Here is a 23,424-nt window from a genome sequence, read left to right as displayed (position 1 = left end):
CTTTCCTGATCTCTGAGTTTTCCTGGGCTTCCCACCCCAGCCTTGCTCAGGCTGCATGAGATCGCAGTGTCTCTCCGGCATGCAGCGTAACGTGTCCACGATCTCGGCTGGGGTCTCTCCTTGCCGCCCCCGATAACCGTTAATAGGGTGTCAGCGGCTGGCTGTCCTTAGGCTGTAGTTGCTGGGATGCATTAGGCGCTCTGAATAGCGTATTAAATCCTGCGGCTTTGCTTGGCGTTCTTGTTTTTCACCTGCTCTCCCTTTCTCCCCAGGGTGCAGGATGTCATGTCTCTGGAGGTCCCGCAGGCGAGAGGGGCTGGCTCCGTTCTCAGCAAATCCCCGGCACAATGGAAGGGCGAAGTGCTGAGCATCCTGGGCCAGATTCAGTCTCCTCTCTCCCTTTTCATACTGAGGTACATCCCCCTCTCTGCGGAGAGGGCCGGGCAAGGGCTACAGGGGGCTCTGGCACCCATTCTGCTGTGTTTATGGAGCAGCAGCAGAATTTTCCAAGGGGGCTGGTAATAGAGACCAGGTTCTCGTCCCAGCTCTGCCATGTACTTGCTGTGTGTAACCTTGGGCAAGCAAGACTCTTGTGCCTCAGTTTCCCTGTCTTCAGGACGGAGAGAGTGACACAACCCTTCCTCGGCAAAGCGCTCGGAGATCGGCCTGCAAAGCAGCAGAGCGGTGATTAGAGCGATGGGTCTGGCCCCGTTCCTCCGCACGAAATTAACCTGCCCGGCAGAAAGCAAAGAGTGTGTGAGTGCATTCTGTGCCCGCCTGCCCTGTGGCTCGCTCTCTGAGGTGCCTTGCAGTGAAGCGGTGGTGGTGATGGCAAGTCAGGTCCCTGCTAGGAGCCTGTGTGTGTGTGTGTGTGTGTGTGTGTGTGTGTGTGTGTGTGTGTGTTTGTATTTTAAGTTTTTTGCCGAGTCGGGGATGTTTTTCCTGTGTTTCAAACTTAGCTGGTGGTTGGCTGCGGTTGGGGCCCTGGGCTGGCGAAGTGGAATCCCTGGTGAAGAGGGTTTGGGATCAGGTGGAGGTTCAGAGATATGTTCTGGTCAAGCAACAACACACAGCTGTGCTTGATGGTCCCAGGAGAGGTCCAGGACTGGAGTAGCAGGGGGCTGCGGGTCGCGATTGAGCGGTACCGATGGAGCTAGTGGGGGAGGGGAGCCCAGGGCTGGGGTACCAGAGGGCTGCAGGTTGGGATTGAGGGGTACCGATGGGAGCTAATGGGGAAGGGAGCCCAGGGCTGGGATCACAGGGAGCTAGTGGGGGAGACTGCTGGTCCTGTATTAAATTGGACAGTCCCCTGCTTGAGAGGTTCGTCCCCTATGCAGGACTGGGAGGAGACCGGATGCGGTTTTGACAGGTAACCAACAGGGGGTGCCATTTTTAAGAGGGTGCTAATCTTCCCCCTCCAGCGTGACCTCAAGTGCATGGTACATGTGGGGTCACACCAGCGGGGTTGGGGTCACGCCATGCCCGGCGGTACTGGCACGTCTGGTATTCTGGGAACGTGTCCATGGCCACCTTAGCTGCAGGTCAGGATTCAGGGGCACCGGCAAAGCTGGTGGGGCAGTGGAACCGGGCTGGGGGACCAGGGGATATGGGTCAGGACTGAGGGGTACTGGCAGAGCTGGGGAAAGGGTGGGAGCTAGGGGCTGGGGGACCAGGGGATGCAGGTTGGGATTGAGGGGTACTGGCAGAGCTGGGGCGGGGAGGGGGGGGAAGAGCTAGGGGCTGGGGGACCAGGGGTTTGGAGGTTGGGATTGAGGGGTACCGGCAGAGCTAGGGCGGGGAGGGGGGAGCTAGGGGCTGGGGGACCAGGGGATGCAGGTCAGGACTGAGGGGTACCAGTAGAGCTGGTGAGGGAGGGGAGCTCCGGGCTGGGGGATCAGGGGACTGCAGGTGAGGACTGAGGGGTACCGGCAGAGCTGCGCGTGAAGCAGCTTGGGGCTGGAGCAGGGTGAGCTGTGGGTCGGAACTGAGAGGCGTTAGCAGAATTGCAGGCGGGTCGGGATGGAGGGGTATTGGCCGAGCTTCGTGGGGAAGCCCGTCCAGCACCTCTGTGCGTTCTCCTGGTCTGGAGCCAGCGGTAGCCCCATCCCCTTTTAACGAGTGCTAACGTTTCTCACTGGAAGTGAACATCAAAGACTTCACCTAAAAGAAAAGGTGAACTTTTTTTTTTTTTTTTTGATTGTTGAGAAATTGGCAGATAAAGTTTCCATTGAGGCCTAATTGCTTCTCTGATTGAGCTGTAATAAAAGAACCTTTCCGAACAGTCTGAGTATTTAAAGTGGGGAAATTGCCCAGGGGATAAAAGCATTTAGAGACTTCTGGTAAACATCACGCAGGAGCTCGGGGGTGGGGATGGGGGAGATGGGTTCTGGGTTTGCACGCTGGGCTTATTTTATTTTTATTGTATTTTTTTGCCTAATCACGCAGGGGCGTTAATTTTTTTGTTGCAAACAGAGCTCCTGTTTATTCATTTACTTTGTGGGAGCTTAAAGACGTGGGTTGAACATTGAAATGTGATGATAATGCCTAGCTCATGTAGCGCTTTTCATCTGTGGATCTCAAAGCACTTCACAAAGGTGGGTCAGTGCCATTAGCCCTGTTGTACAGATGGGGAAACTGAGGCACAGAGGGGGGACCTGACTTGCCCGAGCTCACCCAACAGGCCAGGGGCAGAGCGAGGAAATGGGCCCAGGTGGCGTGAGACCCAGTTTAGTGCTCTAACCACTAGACCACACTGCATTTGAATTAAATCTCGCTCTTCGGGTAGATTTTTCACACCCCTGAGTGATGTAGTTAAGCCGACTTAATTTCCTCATGTAGACCGGACCTGAGACGCAGCAAGTCTGCGTTTGAGTCTCTTCTCTGTCACTGAGTTGCTGGGGAAGTCATTTAACCTCTCCTTGCTTCCATTCCCCATCTGGAAAATGGAGAGTGTCATACAGTGTCAGCGCTGCAATCCCCAGAAAAACCACAACATTAAAAAAATATTGAGGGGAGGGGGCTCTCCTTTTGGCTTCTGAGCCACTAGGCTGTGCTGGGGTCCTATTTTTATGCTTTTCTACCTCTACTACAAGGGCTGGAAACTTTCGCTCAATCAAAGAAGCTGAGAGTCTCACGCATTCCCATGACTCCGGAAGCTGGAGCTTTAAAAAACTCCAGGGAGGCGGAAGAGCTATCGAAGCTTAAGGACCATGTTTGGCCCAAGAGCGAATGGGGATAAACTGGCCATGAGGAAATGTAGGCTGGAAATGAGAGGAAGGTTTCCTAACCACCAACAGGAGTAGTGGGGTGGCGGGGAAAACAAGCTGAACTAGTTCTAAAATGGACCTTGATACGGTGATAAATGGGATGACCTGCTGGGTGACCTGTGATACCACGGGACTGCTCCCGATGACCTCGGAGGTCCCTTCCGCTCCTAGGTTCCTAATATGCCAGTTATTGCAATACTTGCGATAAAAGCATAAGAGCTGGCAACGCCATGCTTCTCTCTCGTGTGTCTGTGCAGCGCCTGGTGCGATCGGGTTGCATGGAAAATGAGTGGATGCAACTGTATCGCGTTGATTTCAGTGGGGGTCTGTTTGGGCTCCAGAGTGCCGGGTGCGGCAGGGTTGAACTAGGATGAATTTCCCAGCAACCCTCCTGTGAACCACAGCTTATGTTCTTGGTCAAGCCTGGAGGGGGCTTGTTTAAACTCGCAGGCTTCTGCGAAATGGGAGTCGGGAGGTTCTCAGCCCAGTCCCCCTATGGGCAAGCGGCAGGGAGGAGCGAGTGAATTCCCGGCCCTAGAGGTGGTGAGCGTGTGCGGCTCGGTGGGGAACGCAGCGGGGAGACGGGGAATTGAAATCCCTAGAACCAGTGGTGACTGACGGTGGTGCCCTCCCGTGTGATGCGCGGCATCGTACCGTAGCTCCTTGGGGCAAACGTCGGGGGCTGATGATTAGAAGACGCCAGTAAAGTTTAGAAAGTGGAGTGTATAAAGGTGTAATTCCACCCCTCCTAGTGTAGGGTGCAGGGACTGGGGATGGACACTCCGTGATGGGAAATGAGGTTGGTGAGGGATTGCCCCACTTGGAGAAAGGTGGAGGGAGGTACGAAGGTGTCCAGCGGAGACCTGAGAGTTATACGGGTCGGGTGGTCCTTGCAAGGATCGTGGCTGCCAGACGATCAGGCGGGAGCCGGGAGCCTTGGTACGCGGATGGGATATCAGCGGGCCTTTCTTTCCCTCTTCCCCCAGGCTCTGCAGCTGGGCTCTGCTCAGACTCCTCAACCGCATGTTCCTCAACCTGCTGCTCCACAAAGGGCAGCTGGAGATGGTGCGCAGGGCAGCCCAGACGGTAAGGAGCAGTGGGGGGGCTGCCAAGAGCCCTGTTCTTTGTGTTATCTGCCTAAGGCACTTGGGTGGGCCCCGCCACCCTAGTGTCTGAGCTCCCGTAATGCCTTTATCCTCATGCATGGGGGACAGGGCGGGGCTGATAGCACCATTGTACAGGTGGGAAACTGAGGCACCGAGCGGCTAAGAGATTTGCCCAGGGTCACACTGGAGTCTGTGGCAGAGCAGGGATTGGAACCCTAGCCACCGGACCATCCTTCCCCTTCCTCCTTAGGCCGGGCTCCCGGCAACACTCGGTTACCTGGCATCTTCGTGCTGATGCTTGTGGTCACCATGTATTGAGCTCAACACAGGGCGCAGAGCTGGGTCCCGTTCCCGGCGCTGCCTGAATCCTTGTGCAGCCTGGAGGCAAATCACTTGGGGTCAGATTTTCAGCAGGGCCTAACTGCCTTAGGAACCTAAATCCTAGAGAGTCAATGGGGCTTCAGCAGGGCCGGTGCAAGGAACTTTTGTGCCCTAGGCGAAACTTTCACCTTGTGCCCCCTCCCCCCCTGCCCTGAGGCGCCCCTCCCACGGCAGCTCCCCTCCCCCAGGGAGCCGTGCGGCAGCTCCCCACCCCAGCTCACCTCTGCTCCGGCTCCTCCCCAAGCACGCTGCCCCTGCTCTAATTCTCCTCCCCTCCCAGGCTTGCGGCGCCAAACAGCTGATTGGCGCCACAAGCCTGGGAGGTGGGAGAAGTGGAGCGGCCGCTGCCCTGGGAGAGGGAGTCTGAGCTACACGTATCAGCGCGCCGCCAGCAGCGCTTTTTGGTGCCCCCAAATCTTGGTGCCCTAGGTACCCGCCTAGTTTGCCTAAATGGTAGCACCGGCCCTGGGCTTAAGTCCCTGAGTCATTCGGCCTTTTTGAAACACGTTTCCCTAGATCTCAGGCTGGCAGCAGTTGAATGCCCTGGCCCCTGAGCGCCCCCTGCCAGGCTTAGGCGAAGGTGCTGTATGGCTCTGCTCCCGGCCTCGGCCTGGGGCTGGGAATGGAGCCACGGTCAGGGGCTGGCGCGGGGCCAGGAGCGGAGCCGTGCTGAGACTGAGGACAGGGCCAGGTGCAGGGCTGGGAGCCGGGGACTTGGCTGGGGGCCGGACCAGATCAGAGCTGGGGGCAGGGAGGGGCTGGGTGGCACTCCCTCCCCGCCGCTTGTGGGGGCTAGCCTGGGCACCCCCGCATCCCCTGGATGTTCCTCCACGGCCCCCTAGGGGGGTGCGCCCCACAGTTTGGGGACCTCTGCAATAGCGGGTGTGGCGGTTGCAGACGGGGGCTTGGTGTCCAAGTGGACAGAACCCCTCTGCTATTCGCAGAGAGACAGAGCCCCTCTGCTATTTGAGAGCCCTTCGGCAGGCAGGGTATGTGGTTAGCTCACAGGGCCGCACATCTGGTTCCTTGGGGCTTCAGGCTCCGTTGTGCCCCTCCAACAGGGGCCTTTCCAGCTGTCGTCTAGAGCGTGGGACTCGTCTCCAGTCACCAAGGCCCAGTTTTCTATGTAAGGGTCTGTTCAAACGCTCATTGAAGTGGATGGAAAAATCCCTGTGGGCTTTGGATCGGGCCCTGGGCGTCTGGTGACTTGCCAGGGGGCTGTGTGGGGAGTAGTGCCCAGGATCCTGGAGGGGTGTGCAGTATATTGCCTGCAGTGGGTCCCCCTTTGTGCGCATTGCTCAGCCGGCATGGCGTGGCCTATGGGTATGTCTGTAGTGTGGATGAGGACTCTGATGTGGGTTTAAGTCCAAATCCCCCTCCCATCCGCGCACACGCTTTCCCACCGCTGCTGGGTCCCTGGCCCGTTTCCAGTAGCACGGCGCGTCCCGCTGCAGCTGGGGGCATTGGTGGGCTAAGAGCGCTTCTGCACAAGCCTCATGGGGCAGACGGACAGGTTCTGCCATGATACACCATGAACCCAGCCCTGGAGCGGCCACAGCCGGCCAGGGGCTAAGAGAACCCAGGGAAATTCTCCCGGAAACGCCAGTCCTGTCGGTGCACTGCCAGTGTGGCCGGGCCTGCCTGGTGGCCAGGGGGTGTACACAGGGGTGACACATGGATGCTCTAGGGCGAGCGTGTAAGGCCCGGGCTCGCCTGTGCAGGCACGCAGCCTCAGCGGCACCCCGCACACACCCACCGTCGTTTTCTTCTTGCAGCCTGACGTCCCGCTGGTTTTCCTCTCAACTCGCAAGTCCCGGCTGGATGGGCTGCTGCTCCCCTTCCTCCTGTTCTCTCAGGGCCTGGGGGTGCCCCGAGTGACCTGGGAATACCAGGCCTTTACCCCAAGCCTCAGGTATGGGTTAGAGCTGGGGTTACAGGCATCTGTCTTCTGCATGGCCGGCTCCCTGAGCTGTGTGACTCCACCTGCTTCTCTCCTCTCCTCATCTGCCTGTTACTTTCATTCTTCTGGCCTCTCCCTCGGAACCCTTCTCCCACCAGGAATGGGGCCGGGGGACCATGGGCGAAGGGGCTGGGAGGGAGAGGTGGCCGTCTTGTCTCCCGGGGAGGCCCAGGCAGGATTGGGTGGTTTGGGAGGGCGAGGGCGCTGGGCTCTCTGCAGTGTCTGTGCCTGTTTTTGCCTGCAGGGCCCTGCTGAGCCGGCTGGGAGGGGTTTTTCTGCCTCCCGGAGCGGAGCATGCGCCGGACGGCGAACGGGGCGTGCTCTCCAGGGCCATCCTCACCTCAGTAAGTGGGGGGGAGGGGCAGGGGTTCGTGCGGCTGAGCCATGAGCCAAGGGGTGGCATGGGACCCTACTGTGGGGGGGGAACGTAGTGAAAGCCTTAAGCCAGTGGTTTGAGACTCCTAAAGCACTTGGTCAAGGATTTCATAGCTGACTAGGAGACTTAGACACCCAGCTCCCATTCCCATCAGTTCGAGCTTGGTGTATGGCTCAGTCCCCTCCCCAGCCGTTGGAGGGGAGGGGGCGGGTCAGAACGCCCCCCGCCCTGCTTAGATGGACCCTCCGAATGGACTGAGCACAGGTCTGGGAGCCAGGGCCTTCCCGGGTTTCAGTCTCGTTCATTTGGTGAGCACCACCCGGGCGCTTAGCTTAATTCCACCTCTGCCACTGACTCACTGTGGGACCTGGGCCGAGTCACTGCCCCTGCCTCGGTTTCCCCACCTGCTCAATGGGGAGGATGCGGGAGTTGGGTGTGAGCCCCAGTATTGTTATTTTGGAAGGTTGTTGGGGGCTCGTCCAGGAATCGTGCTCGTTTGTGAAAAACTGGAGCAAGCCCCCCAGAATAGCGAGCAGCCCAGTGGTTAGGGTGCTCAGCTGGATGGGGGAGACCCAAGTTCAAACCCCCGAGCTGAATCGGGCAGAGCAGGGATTTGAACCTGCCATGCTCATGCCTTGGGCTGTTGGCTATTCCAGGATCTCGCTCTGGCTTTTCGCAAAACGACGTCTGAAGTTCTCGCTTGGGTCCTGACGCGGGACGGGGTCTCTAGACCCCGGTTGGTTTATTCCCTGCTAAATTCCCTAGGATTTATGAGTAAGAGGGCGGGGCCAATCCAATGCCCGCTGAGCTGAGGGCGAGTCTTTCCACTGACTCATCACGCTTAGGCACGCGCGGGGGACTGCCCGAGTGGTAGCGCCTGGTGGAAAACCACGCTTCTGTGGGGTGGAGAGTGGACGTCGCAGGAGGAAATTGGAGCTGGATCTCAGGAAGCGCTCCCTGGCTGTGAGATCTGTCGGGCTGTGGGATTATCCCCCTGGAGGAAGGGGCCTTTAGCCTGTGGGAAGAGGGGAGGGATTGGGGGGGAGCTGAGAAGGGGGGTGGGATGTGATTGGCTGGGGGAGATGTAAGGAATGAGGGTGGGCAGCAGGGCTGAGCCAGAAGGGGCCACCCAGGGTGGCGACGGGAGCAGACGGTTTTAGGGAGTAACCACCACTTCTCTGCTGCCTGGCTGGGGGGGGGGGGGGGAGGAATATTCCCAGCCCCCAAAGCTTAGGGCGAAGGGGAGCTCGGCTGCACCCTGTCTCCGATCCCATGAGGTTCCTCTCCCGCCCGCAGTACGTCGAGGAGCTGCTGAAGAGCCGGCAGCACCTGGTGATCTTCCTGGAGGAGCCCGTCTCTGGCGAACCCCGGCTCTCCGCCCCTGGCGGGGAGTGGCTGGCGCTGGTGCTGGGCGCTGTCCATGCCAGAGCCGTCCCCGATGTGATGCTGGTGCCCGTGGGCATCGCCTACGACGTGGCCCCCAGTGCGTCCCGCAGGGGGCTCTCGGTAAGAACCACCGGCCGTCAAGGGGAGTGGTGGCCAGAGCAGAGCAGCCGGGAGCCAGGACTCCTGGGTTCTGTTCCTAGCCAAGGGAGGGGAGTGGGGTCTAAGGGTTAGAACAGGGGGCTGGGCGACGAGATTCCTGGGTCGTGTTCCCGGCTCTAGTGGGGAGAGGGGGTCTGGCATAGACACTGACAGTTCTACCCTACGCTCACCCCCTTTCCCTTCACTTGGGTACGTGCTCTGCACCTTGCAGGGGATCCTCCCGAGAAACCCACCTTCTCCCGCCCTCCTGATCGGGGCACCCCACTTGTGGCCTTACCAAACCCACCGTCCTGGGCACGGGTCCCTGCTCTAGTCTCTGTCCTGACCCAGATCTCACCCCTTGGCTTCTGCTTCTCTGGTCTGGCTGGGCTATTCCCAACAATCCAGCTCCTCTCTTCGGACACTGGGCACCCAGGGCAGCCGATCTCTCCAGGTCACCAGCCTCTTCTCTCTCTTTTTTTTGCCTGCTCCCTGCTTCCAGTATTGGCTGACTGGCTGCTGGCTCTGGGAACCAGGCCAGCTGCCTTTCCAAAGGTCTGGAGAGGGGCACGTCCCAAACCTTTGGAAGCCGAGGGCTCCGGTAGCTAGGACTTTCAGTTCTGCAGAGCACCTGAGATCCACGCCCGGGAGCCCCTGCAGAGCTTCCAAACTGAGCAGGGGTGCGGGCACAGGGCAGCTCCCCTCCTGCAGAGCCGGGTCGTTTAGCTTGGGCACCCCGCAGAAGCAAAACTTCACTCCCTGCAACCTTGAGGTGCGGAAATCTGGCATTACACTGTGAAGGTCGTTCGTACAGGCCCCCTCCTGATCCAAGTCTCCCTGCGGGGTCGGGTGTTGCCTTGTTCTGCCCCTGGAGAACAAAGTCCTGAAGACGCTTTGCCTGTCCCCGGGTAACCTCCTGCACCACCACCTGTAGCTCCTCCGTGGAGCAGGCCTGTTCCTCTACCGAGCTAATTCGCCCTCTGACTGATATATAGCGATAAACATCACCAGCGCGCCATTAACAGACTCTGCTCGTCTGCTCTCCTAGGGCTCAGCTCAACCTTTGGGTCTCTGGTCCTGTCTCCTGGCCGTTCGCCGAGCGCTGGGCCAGGAGTTTGGCTGTGTCCGGATGGACTTTGCACAGCCTTTCTCCTTGCAGGTATTGGGCAGCCTTCTGGGGGCTTGGCCTAGGGCTTCTGCCTGTTCCGGGCCTGGGGATTTGGCGATTCCTGGCTAGATCTTGGGGAATCTAGTGGCGCAAGATTCTTGGGTGTCATGATCTTGGTGGAATTTGGGAACTAGGGGGATGTCTCCGCTGCAGGTTCGAGCGAGCAATTAAACAGTCCCACAGCCAGAGCCCTGCAGCGCTCCAATGATATTTTTAGCATGCTCGCTCGAGCCAGCTGCTGTGTAGACATGCCCTAAGTGGCTTGGGATGATTGGCCAGTAGTGCCGTGGGGAATCTGGTCGTCTTGTGTTTGGGGATTGGCCTGAATATATGGGATCCAAGAAGCTCGTAGGGACCCCACTGAGTTTGTAGTTTGGGATCGGGCAGATGGAGGCCTGGGGAATTCGTTGCCTCACTGGCATGGCTTGGAATTAGCTGGATGGGCCACATAGGGTATGTCTACACTACGCCTGCGGCTGGCTCGTGCCAAGCAACCTGGGCTCACAGGGCTCGGGCTGCGGGGCTGTTTAATTGCAGTGTAGACGTTTGGGCTCGGGCTGCAGCCTGAGCTGGATTGTCTACACTGCAGTGAAAGAGCCTGAGCCCACATCGGCTGGCATGGGCCAGCCGCGGGTGTCCAGTTCCAGTGTAGACGTACCCCTAGACTCCTTCCGGAGCTGGATGGGCCACGGAGGGTAGTGAGGAGGGTGCAGGTTAGCGAGCGCAGCATGGGGGCTCCCTTAGTCCCACTGCTGCTGATCGGCCTGCAAAGGCCTTGGGAGTCTTTGGCTTCCTGGGGTCTAGCCAGGCCGGTAGCAATTGACCGGATCGTGTTCCTTGATCCCAGGAGTACACAGCAAACAGCCTCTTCAGACAGAGGTGCTCGCGGAAGTCCCTGGAGGAGCTGCTTCTGCCCGTCATCCTCGGCAAAAGGTAGCCCCAACCCAGATCCTGAGGGGGGCGGGGGGCAAGGAGAGCTGGGGCCATTGGTCAGAGAAGACCGCAAGGAAGGGGCTGCAGAAAGACCCTCCGGGTGCACCGGGCGTGTCACGAACCCCAGCTAGATTCACAGCCGGTGTATCCGGCACTGCTCCAGCTCCCACTAGCAAAGCCCTGCAGGGACCCCTGCTCTGAGCTAGGCCTGGATGCCCGCTCTACTGCTGAGTGGTGTCCCTTGTCCTCTGGGGTAACTGACCCCTGCCGTCAGTTTCAGCAGGAGCTCAGCTGGGGCCCGGATGCCCCAAAAGCAAGGGCTTTGGTGACGGAACAGAGAGCTTTTCACTGCTGCGTTGCTGGCCTCACTCCGGCTGGCTGGGAAATGGGTTTGTTGGGTTTCAGGCCGGTCATGGCAAAACCCACCTGCCCTTCAGCAGGGGGGCCACGGGCTGGATGGGCTGTGGGTGCCGAGCTCCCCTCTGCCCCCTAGAGGTGGATCCGAGAGACTAAACCTCAAGCGTCAGGGGCTAAGCCAGACTCTACATGCTCAGGTTTAGGGGACCTGCCTCTGAAGACTGGCCACTGCCAGGGGCAGGAGCCGGGCCTTGGTCCAGACTGGCAGTTCCTTCCTAGCTCGGGCTTGAGCCATGGTGAGCACACCTGGGGGAAGCGTGCGCTGCCACCGCCTGGGCTCTGTGTGTCGTGTAGCTGGAAGAATTGAGCCTCTAAGGGCTTCCACCGGCCTTGGGTTTGCTGCCCGGGCGATTGCGTCTCTCCTATGTCAGCCGACGCCTGTTGCTGTTAACAGCTGCCCAGTCTCACCTGTGTCATCCCGTTTCCGCAGTCCCGACCTGCTGGACTGGGAGAAGTCAGAGGAGTGGTACCCGGGCCTCGGAGCTGCCGCGGAGCTGAAGGCAGACGAGCGAATGCTGGTGGGCAGACTTGGCCTGCACTCCCTGAGCGGTAGGCGCTAACTCTGCGCTGATCTCCCGAGCGGCCAGATTTGGGGAAGGAGGAGTGGGAGTGGGGATCCCCCTTTCCCTCCGTTCTCTGCCTCTTTCCACCAAGCTGTTGAGCTGAATAACTGAACGTGTCCTGCGTGAGCTGGGAGCCGACGGGTCTGCTCAGCACGGTTCTCTGGCAGAAAAGAGGCTGGAGCGGGACTCTTTTAACCCATATGTTGGGTCAGCAGCTGGTTGTATAGACTGTCTGCGTGTCGGGGTCTGTCTCAGCGGAGCAGGGTGAGTGGAGGAAGGGGGCTCATTTGGAGCAGGCGTGTGTACGAGAACAGCCGCGTGCTGGCGTGCTCCAGGGGCAAATGGAGACTAGCCATGGGCACAGGCTGGGGTGGGCCCTGCCCTCAGCAGCAGGAGGTCTGTGTACCGGGCCCTGTACTTGCTGGGGGAGGAATGGGAGGGGCCAAGGAGACACCCTGAGGGGATACTTAGCTCCACACTCCCCATTTAGGCGTCAGCAATGAGCAGGGCCCCTGTGCTCCAGCAGCCCTGGATGGGACCAAGGCCTCTGAGGGAGACCCAGGTACCTAGAGAGACGGTCCTGGAGCCTTCCGGCTGCATTGCCCGTGCTGGAGGAGGCCTGTCTTGGTGTGGCCAGGAACTCGGTGGGGTTCAGTGGAACCCCCCTGCAGGACAGGTGGGATTTGTAAGCTCCATGCAGGGCCAGACCTCCTCTCGGCTGGACTGCGGTTAATCCAGAGTCACTTTGGATTTACACCAGTTGGAGGTCAAAATCTGGCCCACAGATCCTTCCAGGGCAGCCGTTAACGTAATTAGGAGAGAGGCAGAGCCGGGCTCCCGGCTCCTCCCCTTTCTCCATCGTTCTGCTGTTGCGAGGCCTTGGTTGCTGCAGCCGTTGCCGGGGTGGGGGGGATCTGTACCCGGCGCGGCTGTTCAGAGAGGAGAACCGCACGGATCTGAGTCGCAGACTTCAGGAGGAGCCGCCCGGCTGGGGGGATCCCGCTACTGCCTGCAACAGCTCAGTGACAGGACAAGCGCAGCGGCCTCCCCGCGAATGCAGCCACAGTTCTGGCCTAGATTGTGTGAGCTCCTTGGGGCAGAGTCCTTCCTTGCACAACGTCTGTACAGCACGCGGCACAGCGGGGCCCTGATCCCAGACTGGGGCCTCTCGGGGCTACAGCAATGTCAATAACACGGAACGTCCCAGGGCTGGAGCGCTGAGAACGTCAGATCCTTGCCAGCCCAGCATCCGGCGGGCGTGTGCCCGGAGGATTTCAGAGCCAGCTGATCCCTTGTGATCTGCATCCCCCCACGTCTTTCCTATCCCCGGACTTGGGCTCCGTCATTTCCTTCCATGTCTAGGCTCCGTGGTGAGAGATTCTCCAGCAGCCGGGTCTGAAAGCAGATCCCTTCCCCGTGGAAGGAGGAGAGGCGTGACGGGCCGTGGGAGCGCTCTGTGGCAGGGCTGGCCGCCCTAGCTGGGCAGGCAGCTTCCTTGCTGGGGCCGGGGGGGGCTGACCCCGACTCAGAAGCAGAGGGGCCTTCTCAGAGCATTTCCCTGGGTGACTGGCCTTGTCTTATCAGGCCGGCCTGCCGCTGGGTGACCGTGGGTGAGTCACTGCACCGCTTCGAGAGCGAGCGATGGAAAACGCTAGGTAAGGACTAGGTATCCAATCACCTGGACGGGCAGGACACAGGACTCCTTGATCTGGCTGCACGAACTCTAGATCTCTTGGATCACTCTGAGAACTTCCTCTGCCCTAGTACCTGCTATGACCTGGGCGGCTTTCAGAGCTCAACCGCACGGCTCATCTCTTTTGTGATGGTTGGAGATTTGGCTGCCGCTAGGCAAACTCGAGCGGAAGAATTTCCCCTGCGCTGAGACTGGGAGTGAGGGTGGGCTGAGTTAGCGCGTGTGAATTAAAACGAGCTTTTCCTGCCCAGCACAAAGCCCATGAGAAGGGAAGGGTCGTTGTCCCCCTGCCGAGTTTCCAGGTCTGTTTTTCAGACCTGCTGAGCTACTGTCTAGTCTGAGAATCAAGTGACGAGTGGCAGAGAGGGGATTTGAACCCAGATCTCCTGGCTCCCGTTCCAGACCCTTCACTGCAAGACCATCCTTTTTCTCACCCACCGAGTATTAACTTAATTCCCTGCGTTCAGCTAGAGAGAGCAGAAGCCGAAAAGTTCCTCCGAGGGAGGCTGGGGAAAACAATAGGCTTGTTAAATTGCCATCCCGGTCGCCTGGTTACAGAAAGGCTGCGTTTCACATGTCGCGCTTGTGGTTCAGGTTATCCTTCTCTCCCGTGGTGGATGTGACTTTCCAATTATCCGTCATTTGAGTCCAACGCTCCGCACGTGCTAATGCGCCGGCTGCGTGACTGCTCGCGGAGAGCGGCCGACTCCGCTGGAAGCGAGAGCCCAAACAACAACGCAGCCGCTGCAAAACAGAGCCACGCCTCAATCGATTTCTTCCGCTGTGCGGAGAGGTGCCCACAGTGAATCAGTCCCCTGTAGGGCTCAGTGCTGGCAGGTTAGCTCTGGTCCCTCGGTAAATTTCCAATGGAATTCCAGTGATATTTTCCCCTCCCTTTCTTCAAACAGCTGTTCTCTCGCTGTATCCGCTTCATAGCAATGAGGGAGTGCTATCACCCACCAGTGCTGAACTCCTTGGGGAGGATAACGGCGTGATTTGCTGGTAGATCGCACTGCCACCAGATGCCACTGAGGCCAAGAGGTGAGGATTGGATATTTTCCTAGCTAATGAATAACATCCGCACGCACACGTTTCTGTAAAACCCCCATGCTACAGGGCGCGAACCAGACACTTGCGGGTAGAGGTCAGGAAGAAACTTCCCCTCTGGGCAGGTTGTTCCATCAATGTCCACTAGGGGGCGGTCGTGCGCCTTTCCTCTGCAGCAGCTGGTTCTGGTTTCTCTCAGAATGGCTGGCGCCCTGCACTGATTCATTCTGGCAATTCCTAGGTTAGCTGCTGCTGCTCCCATGAGAAATTCCTTTTTTTTTTTAACTCCGGTTGGGTGGTTCTACACTAGGAGCCACCACCTTTTTGTTCCAGATTCACCCCACCATCCCCTTCACATCTGAATCCTCCAAAAAGTGCTCTAGCAAAACAAGCCCAAGGATGACAAGTCACCCCGTTGCTGCTGTTTCTGAGGTTAAAAAACAAATGGGAGGGAGAGAAAAGCACCTTTTCAGGCCTTCTTTATACAGCACAAAGGCCCAGATGCAATTTTTGCCCCCTTTGCAGGGGACCTTTAATGAGCACCGTGGTTCGGGCTCCGTTAGCAGCAAACATCACTTGTTGCCTAAGGGTTCTCATGCCAATCTGTGCCCCTTTGATGGCTTGGGCACGGCCAGCTGGATTGGGGCTGACAAATGACCTTACCCATGGATAGGCCTGACTTCTGAGACTTTCACCCGTGAACTTTGCCCTTTCAAGTCCCTCTTTGCAGGCAGGGATCCTCCAGCGCCGGGTTTGAATCTTTGTCTGACTCACAGCCCCAGCTGCGGGAGCCCCTCACATCTCTTGCCAGATGCCTGTGCCGACGCGCTCTTGGCGTGAGTGCCGGAGGTTGGCAGGACAGGGCAGGGGCTGTGCTTGACGTAGCTCCTGGGGCTGCGCTGGGTGGGTTGGTGACACAGAGCTTCGAAGGGCTCTGAGATGCTCGCTCTGCGTTACGGCCGCTGCAGCCTTTAGATGCTGGTGTTGGGGTAGTCCCCGCTCTCGGCTACGGCTGCAGTAAATCGGGAGCGACGGCCGGATTCTGCTCCGGGCAGTCAGAGACGAGCACCCGTTCTGCTGGAAACGGGGAGTGTGAAATTACTGGCTTTACACTGAGCTCCAGATCTGGCCTGTTCTTGCTTTCCTCTCTTTGGGTTACTCGTTTCCATCCCCTTCCAAGCGAGGAAGCGTAGTCCAGCGGCGAGGATGCTACGCTGGGTTCAATTCCCTGCCCCACCGCAGAATCCAGGCGTAACCTTGGACAAGTCATCTCAACGGCGTTGAGGCCCTGAACTCCCCTTGGGCGCTCTGCGCTTGAGTTCCCCGTCCGCGCAGTGGGGGTAGCAGAGGATAAATGCACTCAAAGCTGCGAGGCGCTCCCATCTCCCGGTGCTGGGGGGTGCTGGAAGGACGACAACTCCATTGGACAACTTTCAGGAGGCTGGCGTTTGTTTTCCTTCCACGGCGCAGTGCAGTGCCGAACGGTGCTGTGAAATGGGAAGAGGTCAGAACACCTCTTGGGCTGGCCAGGTTTCGGATTCCTCCTCCCCCAGCTGGATGCGACTGGAGGCCCTGCCCCTGGATTGCAAGCGTTGCCAGCAGATCGAGGGACGTGATCATCCCCCTCTATTCGGCACTGGTGAGGCCTCATCTGGAGCACTGTGTCCAGTTTTGGTCCCCCCACTACAGAAAGGATGTGGACAAATTGGAGAGGGTCCAGCAGAGGGCAACGAAAATGATTAGGGGCCTGGAGCACATGACTTACGAGGAGAGGCTGAGGGAACTGGGATTATTTAGTCTGCAGAAGAGAAGAATGAGGGAGGATTTGATAGCTGCTTTCAACTACCTGAAGGAGGGTTCCAAAGAGGATGGAGCTCTGCTGTTCTCAGTGGTGGCAGATGACAGAACAAGAAGCAATGGTCTCAAGTTGCAGTGGGGGAGGTTTAGGTTGGATATTAGGAAAACCTTTTTCACTAGGAGGGTGGTGAAGCACTGGAATGGGTTCCCTAGGGAGGTGGTGGAATCTCCGTCCTTAGAGGTTTTCAAGGCCCGGCTTGACAAAGCCCTGGCTGGGATGATTTAGTTGGGGTTGGTCCTGCTTTGAGCAGGGGGTTGGGCTAGATGACCTCCTGAGGTCTCTCCCAACCCTAATCTTCTATGATTCCGTCTCCCAACCCTTCCTGTGGGACACCTTGTGCCGAACGCCGATTGAAAAGGACACGGAGATGGCGCTGGAGATGCTGCGTAGCCCTGTGTCCTGCATGTAGCGTGCTCTGCCTGGCCTGACGCGGCTCGTGATCCATGCTGATCCCTCTCTCGGCTCTGGTCCTGGTGGGGAAGATGCATTGCTCCATCTCTCTTGCTCCCGTTCTCTCCTTCCTAATGGGTTTCTTCTGTGCTGGGCTGGGTTCTCCAGGGAAAGGGGCTTGCAGGTCAGCTTTCCTCTTGCGTCTGCATTAGTGTCCATGAATGCCACCCGCTGAGGGAAATGGGGCTTAGCTGCTCAGAACAACCTGGCGTCCTTTTCATCTGGAGATCTCCGAGCCTTGCAGAGAAGAGCTAGTGTTACCTGCGTTTCACAGTTTGGGAAACTGAGGCACGGACTGGCCAGGCACCTTGCCTCAGGTCACGCAGAGAATCCACAGCAGATCTGGGGACGCCACCCAGCCCGTCCCAGATCAGTGCTGCATCCGCTGGGCCGCTCTCTCACTTCTCCCGTGGCTCTGACCAATCGCCTGGCTCTCCCCACGTGGGATTTGCGCCCCATCTAGGGATGCGGTGGCTTCTCCGGCACTCGGAGGCTGGGGTGTGTTTCTAACCGACCCGCTGTGGCTCAGCCGCAGGTGAGTGGGCCCAGGGATCCCCGGGGGAGGTTCTCTGGCCTGGGATGATCACAACTGGTCTGGCCTTAAAGTCAGTAACTTTTTAATCCATCCATCTCTGCTCCTACCGCAGTCCCGCTCAGGGTGAGGCCCATCCCACCCACATACATTTCCTGGGGTCACAGAAATGTATTACAGCAGGGCTCAATCCTGCGAGGTGGTTGCTGGGCTTGCCCGGAGGCGTTTGGGCCCTGTCTGAGGGACCCCCTCCCGGGGATGAAGGAGAGCGGGGAGGGGACTGTGCGCCGAGGGGATAACAGGACGCTCTTTGATCCCCTTCCAGCCGGCGTCTCCTGCTCTGCCGTCATGGCCGTGGCGATCATGTCTGCGCTCTTACTGCACAAGCACCGTGAGGTAGGGGGAGGGCCCCGGGCCGGGAAGGAGGGGGAGGGGTCCTGGAGGTAGGTGTGGAAGGGAGCTGCTTGCTTTATGGGGTGGTCTGAGTGAGGGGGGGCAGGTTGGGGATGACCTGCTGGATGGTGGTTTCAAGGGCCCCCATGTTAGAGAGGTGCCATCTGGATGGCGGTTTTAAGGGACCCCCCTTTATGGAGTTACCTGCTGAATGGAGGTTTCAGGTCTTCCCGTCTCCATTGACGGGGAGGAGGGGGGATTTGTGGTTCTCCTTTTGTGGGGTGAGTCCTTCTACCAGGGGATTTTCCAGCTTGGTGCTGGTTTCAGAGCTTCCTTTCCCTGGAGGGAGTGGATTATTCGTCTCCCTTTCTCTGTTGCCTGGAGGGGGGCGTGTCCTGCTGGCTGGTGGTTTCAAGTCTCCCCCCCCCCCCTTTTCTTTCTCTTCCCTCCTCCCACCCTGCCAGGGCGTCTTCCTGTCCCGGCTCATGTCCGACTTCTCCTGGCTGGTGGAGGAGACCCTGCTGCGGAACCACGACGTGGGCTTCTCGGGGCAGCTGCGCGACCTGGTGCTCCACGCCCTCTCCCTGCTGCGGGGCTGCGTCTCCCTGCACCGCCTCTCGCGTGGGGACGTCCTGGTGGCCCCCAGGGTGACGGAGGCGGCCGTGAGGGAGCTTAGCTGGCACAGCACCGCCCTGCTGCCCGTCTTCATGTGCGAGGCCGTAGGGGGTGAGTGACCTGGCCAGGAGCGGGGTCGGCAGGGAGGGGCTGCCCACAGTTCCTGCACCGTGTGTATGAGGTTGGGGGGCAGGTGACTGGGGGGGGGGCGGGACTGCCCATGGACTCCCCTGCAGCATGTGTGTGGGGTTGAGGGACATGTGACCTGGTGGTGGGGCTCCCCATGGCTCCCCGCACCATGTATATGGGGTTGGGGGGGCAGGTGACCTGGGGGGCGGGGCTGCCCATTGCCCTCCGCGCTGTGTGTGTGGGGTTGGGGAGCAGTGGTGGGGGGCAGGGCTGCCCATTGCCCCTGCGCTGTGTGTGTGGAGTTGAGGGGCAGTGACTGGGGAGCGGGGCTGCCCATTGTCCCCGCGCCGTGTGTGTGGGGTTGGGGGGCGGGAAGGAGACCGGGCAGTGACGATGCCCCGAGCCCCCCGCAGCCTGCGCCATCAACGCCCTGCTGGTGGAGATGCTGCCCTTCCTGGGCCCTGCCGAGCTGCCCGCGGCCGTCGTGCTGAGCCAAGAGGAGCTGCGCCGCAAGACCCTAGCGCTGCTCCAGCTGCTGCCCAGAGATGTTCTCCTGCTCCAGGTAGGGCCCTGCGAGAGGCCGGGGGGGCCTTGCTGCCGCTGCCTGGAGCCTGGCTGGGTTGGGGGAGCCGCTTCTGGCTCTGCAGGGCAGCCAGGCTCCATCGCTCCTCTTGAGGGGTCTCGCCCCCCTCCCGGTGCCCTGATTCCCCCACCCCCATTCTGCGTCCCGTCGCCGGTGCTCTGCCGGGGGGGGCCGTGCTGACTTGTTCGTCTCCTCCCGCAGCCCTGCCAGTCGGTCTCTTGCTACAGCCAGGAGGTGCTGGACAAGCTGATCCAGTGTGGGCTGCTGGTCGCGGAGGAGGTAGGTGAAGGACGCCGGCCATAATGTCCCTGCTGGCCGGGGCCGAGTCCAGCCCCTGGTCCCGCCACCTGCCTGCCCCGAGCTTCCCAGGGCACGGTTGCCCGCCTGCAGGGCAATCCTCCGTTCTGGGAAAGGTGACCCCCGGGAGACCAAGTCCTTTGGTTAGCCACGGGGCCCGGCGTCCCCGATCTCTGCTGAACGACGTGCCCCGCCAACGGCCACCCACTTCGGTCTCCCCGGCCCTGCCCGCCGAGACGGCTGGTTAGCATCTGGGGAGCCATGGATTGAGAACCCACCAGTGGCTGACTCTGAGGGGAAGATGTGTCCTGGTTCCCGGGCTCTGACATGGGGATGGGGTTTGGAGCTGGCACCATCTTGGCAGGAGTTTGGAGCCCCAGGTCTCTTCCCTTCCCCCCCCCCCCCCCCCCCCCCCCCCCCGGCATGCATGCCGGGTGAGCTGTGCCCAGAGGATTGCCAGCCCCCAGCCGTTCGGAGTTGCCAGCCCCGATGGCTCAGGGCAGCCGGTTTCTCCCCTAGGCCCCCAGCGAGCGGCCGGCCTGTGACACCGCCCGGAGGCGCTTCTCGCAGAAGCTGCTGTGGAAGGAGATGGAGGACTTCAACGACAGCGACAGCGACTACGACGAGGACACCGGCAAGCGCTGCTTCAAGGTACCGCCCTGCCCCAGCTCCCCTCGCCGCGCTGGCGGGGATCAGGCTGCCTGGCGCCAGCACCTCCTCCATCAGCTTCCTCCTGGGGGAGCAGGGGGCCCTTTCTCCTGCCTCGTGCCGCACCTGAGGGGCCATCCTTCCTACCCGTCTCCAAGGAAATCGCCTGCCCAGATGGTCATTGCCTCTTGCAGCCTGCCCGGGAGGTCTCCCTACTGCAGCTGGGTAAACTGAGGCACAGCTGCGGGGAAGGGACTCGGCGAGTCGGTGGTAGAGCCGGGACTAGAACCCAGAAGTTCTGAATCCCAGTCCAGCCCTCCCCTTCCGACCATTAGATCCCACTGCATCTCCCAGAGCTGGGGATAGAACCCAGGAGTCCTGACTCCCAGCTTTACCCCTCTCTGGGCTGTCAGTTCCCTGCTGCTGGGGGAACACGTTCTCCTTTTGGTCTGGCGGCACGTGGGAGGGGATCTGCCGCCCTCCCTCCTCAGCCCCATTGTAAGAGAACATCAAATTATCATATTAATTCCCGCTCCTATTGTTTCCCCCGCGATCGCACGCCGGAGCCCGGGTTCACAACCTGTCTCTTGAAAATGCCAGCTGCGTGGGCCGCTCCTCCAGATGGGAGCAAAGTTCTCTGTAATTCACCGGCGGGCGGGGGGGCCTGAGAATGGGGCCCTCTGAACGCGTCTCACTTGTGCACAGGCTGCGGGAGCCTGTTGCCAAGCATCTGGCGCTGCAGCACCATCTTCTGGTCAGCCGGAGGCTCTTTCCCGTGTGTGGATCCAGCGGCTTTCCCGACACGGGAAGGTGTTACTGAAAATGTCAGGCTAGGAGCCAGGGCGAACGGGACCAGGGGCTGCCCCAGTTCAGATCCACCCGGGTGACTCCTGCCCTGGGCTCCCCCCCGAGCCCTACCTCTGCCGTCAGGGGTCAGTTGATGCGGACACCGAGAACAGAACCCCCCAAACAGACAGATGGGGTGGCCCCTGGGGCAAGATTCAGACCAGCCTGAGCTGGGCACATAAGGTAAATAGGGGGTGAGGGTCAACCCTGACCCACAGCCCTGGGCTCCCCATAAACAGCTCTACCAATGCCCCTTAATCCTGACCTGCGGCCCCCCAATATCCCAGCTCTGGGCTCCCCTATCGCTCTGCCAGTGCCCCTAAGTCCTGATCCCAGCCACGGGCTCCCCTGGAGCTCTGCCAGTGCCCCTCAATCCTGCCCCACAGTCCCCTGCTGTCCCTTCCCTGTTGTGCGTGATGTTGGCAGCTCTCCCCTTGAGAGGAAGTTGAGTCCCACCAAACTCATTTCACGTGTGACTAGCAGAACCCCGTTCCAACGTGGACCATTCAGCACCCCCCAGGTCCAGCCAGGTTCAGCCCATGCATCTCTTCTCCCCCCAGATAAGCCAGCTGGACAACTGCCCTGATTTCTTCCTCTTCCTCTGCGGCCTCCTGGGCCCCCTGCTGAAGACCTTTGAGAGAGCAGCTGCCTTCCTGGTGGAGTCTGGCTGTCCTGAGCTAGGTATGACCCCCAGTGCATTCACCAGTGTGTGTTTAGCAAAGCCAACAGGCTGAGCTGACCCACTAGGCCTGTAAGATCCCAGGGGAATCTCGCTGCGTGGGGTCAACGAGAGCAGAGACTTGGGGCCCATCCCCCTGGGAACAGCCTGACGCCCAAGGGCAGTGCTGTCAGGGTGTTGGGTGCAGCTGAAGGGGGGGCTCCCCGCAGAACCCCAAACAGCGCTGGGCATGTGGAACGTGGCGCCTTAACGGCTGGACTCTCCTAGCCCCGGGATCTGCCACCAGGGAAACCGAGGCATGGAGCAGGGACATGCCTTGCCCTAAGTCACACAGCAGGGCTCAGGACCCACGCCCATGCTGGTAGAACAGCTGCCGCACTAAGATCCTTTGGGGGGCGTGCAGCTCGGGGCGCATGCTGCTCCAGGGGGCTTCCTGGCTGTGCGGTCTGAGCTGGTGGAGAGGGGACGCCGATGTAAATCAGTGTAGCCCTACTGAGGTGCAAGCTGCCCCAACGTCCCCAAGCTGAGGATCAGCCCCAGAACGGTGCAAGGGCCCCTCCCACGCTCTCTGCTTGCCTCTCCCAGAGCTGGAGTATGTGGAGAAGCTGCAGCGGTTCCTGGTGAGGAAGGCGAGAGAGGACGGCTCCTTCGGTGAGTCTGGGGCAAACCTACTGAGATCCAGCCTCCCTATGCTGCTGGGGAGATGCTTCCGCGCCCAGTGTTCTCCTGGGTCTAACCCCTTCCTCACCAGGGCACTCTCACCCTGCTAGGGAGCCTTCATCCCGGTGCCGGCCTCTTCCTCTGGGGTTCTGTGGCAAATCAGATCAGGAGCCAACTCAGGGTGCTTCTCTGCCTGAGCAGAAAGAGCTGGGTGTTGTCTGCCCCCTGCTGGGAGCAGGGGGAACAGCACCAGGAATACTTCTGTTAGTCTTAAAGGTGCCACAGGACCCTCTGTTGCTAGCACCAGGAAGTGACAGGCTTCTCTGGGCACTTGTCAAGAAATCACTCTCCCAGCTCCTCCTGCTGCTAGGATGGAGCTGCTGGTGGGCAAACACTGAGTTGGGATGTAAACCTGCAGGGGGCAAGAAGGAATGGCCTTTCAGCCACGGTGTTATTGGGCAGGGAGGCAGCCCCATAGACGGGGTGAGTCCTGTCTTCTCTCCTGCAGCCCGCAGGGGCTTTTCAGGACCACTGCGAGGGCAGTTGAAATGGGGTTTTAGTGCCACAGGCTGCGTTGTAGGACCCAGAACAGCACTAAAGGAGTAGGAGGGGGCCCGGCCCAAACAACTGCAGGAGCTGGGTGTGGTGGGAGGGTTGCTTGGGGTTGGTACGCCATGTGCTGTGCCTGATGTCCTGCCCCTCACGTTACTGTCTCTTTCCAGTGTGTGCAAACAGGAGCCTGGCTCTGAGCTCTGTCCGGACCTTCAAGGAGCTGGGGGTGAGTGTGCCCCACCTGTCTGTACCCTGGTGATCCTGGGGAGGTCAGTTCAGCCCGTCACACCTGTTTAGATGGCAGATGGGCTGCTCTCTCCCTCCCCCACGGAGACATGCAGTCCTGCCTGTAACCTCCCCTCAGCCTGGCCCACCACCTGGCTGGACAGGCAGATGCCCTCTCTCCTTGTGCAGCCCCAACCCCTTCCTGGGTGGAAAGTCAGGGTTCCTCTGTCCCTCTCCTCCCCCAGGTGCTGAGGGAGCAGCCAGGCCCAGCGGGGCCCATTCTCCACCTCTCGGAAACCTTCAGCACCAAAGGGAACCAGGAGCGACTGGAGACGTTCATGGGGCAGTTCACCTCCAGCTAGAGCAGCTCGGCAGGGGTGAGGAACTGTCCTGCCACCTGTGGTGACTGTTTCAAAAACCCCCTTCTCCAGGATACCATCGAATGTCTCTGGGCTGGGGGTGGGATCCACCCACAGCAGCACGACCTCTGTTGTTTGAGTTGGAGATCAAAATAAATCTATTC

General features: G+C 59.9%; 1 protein-coding gene across 1 annotated transcript in view; it reads left to right on the top strand.

The window, feature by feature from the left end:
* Window positions 1-23,263, top strand: part of LOC135874553 (glycerol-3-phosphate acyltransferase 2, mitochondrial-like) — a 33,136-nt gene extending 9,873 nt beyond the window's left edge. Inside the window, exons 5-21 of the mRNA XM_065399427.1 lie at window positions 273-413; window positions 4,253-4,352; window positions 6,529-6,665; window positions 6,958-7,057; window positions 8,386-8,595; window positions 9,662-9,772; window positions 10,629-10,714; window positions 11,562-11,680; window positions 17,600-17,670; window positions 18,132-18,393; window positions 18,825-18,973; window positions 19,196-19,273; window positions 19,811-19,942; window positions 21,346-21,466; window positions 22,050-22,115; window positions 22,847-22,902; window positions 23,147-23,263. Of these exons, the coding sequence (XP_065255499.1) occupies window positions 273-413; window positions 4,253-4,352; window positions 6,529-6,665; window positions 6,958-7,057; window positions 8,386-8,595; window positions 9,662-9,772; window positions 10,629-10,714; window positions 11,562-11,680; window positions 17,600-17,670; window positions 18,132-18,393; window positions 18,825-18,973; window positions 19,196-19,273; window positions 19,811-19,942; window positions 21,346-21,466; window positions 22,050-22,115; window positions 22,847-22,902; window positions 23,147-23,263 (2,056 nt within the window). The remainder of the gene's footprint in view (window positions 1-272; window positions 414-4,252; window positions 4,353-6,528; window positions 6,666-6,957; window positions 7,058-8,385; window positions 8,596-9,661; window positions 9,773-10,628; window positions 10,715-11,561; window positions 11,681-17,599; window positions 17,671-18,131; window positions 18,394-18,824; window positions 18,974-19,195; window positions 19,274-19,810; window positions 19,943-21,345; window positions 21,467-22,049; window positions 22,116-22,846; window positions 22,903-23,146) is intronic.
* Window positions 23,264-23,424: the final 161 nt, after the last annotated feature.

Source organism: Emys orbicularis, chromosome 2 (genome assembly GCF_028017835.1).
Source record: "Emys orbicularis isolate rEmyOrb1 chromosome 2, rEmyOrb1.hap1, whole genome shotgun sequence".
NCBI classification, from domain to species: Eukaryota; Metazoa; Chordata; order Testudines; family Emydidae; genus Emys; species Emys orbicularis.
The sequence above is the reverse complement of the archived record's forward strand: the minus strand, read 5'-3'. Positions and strand labels throughout refer to the sequence as shown.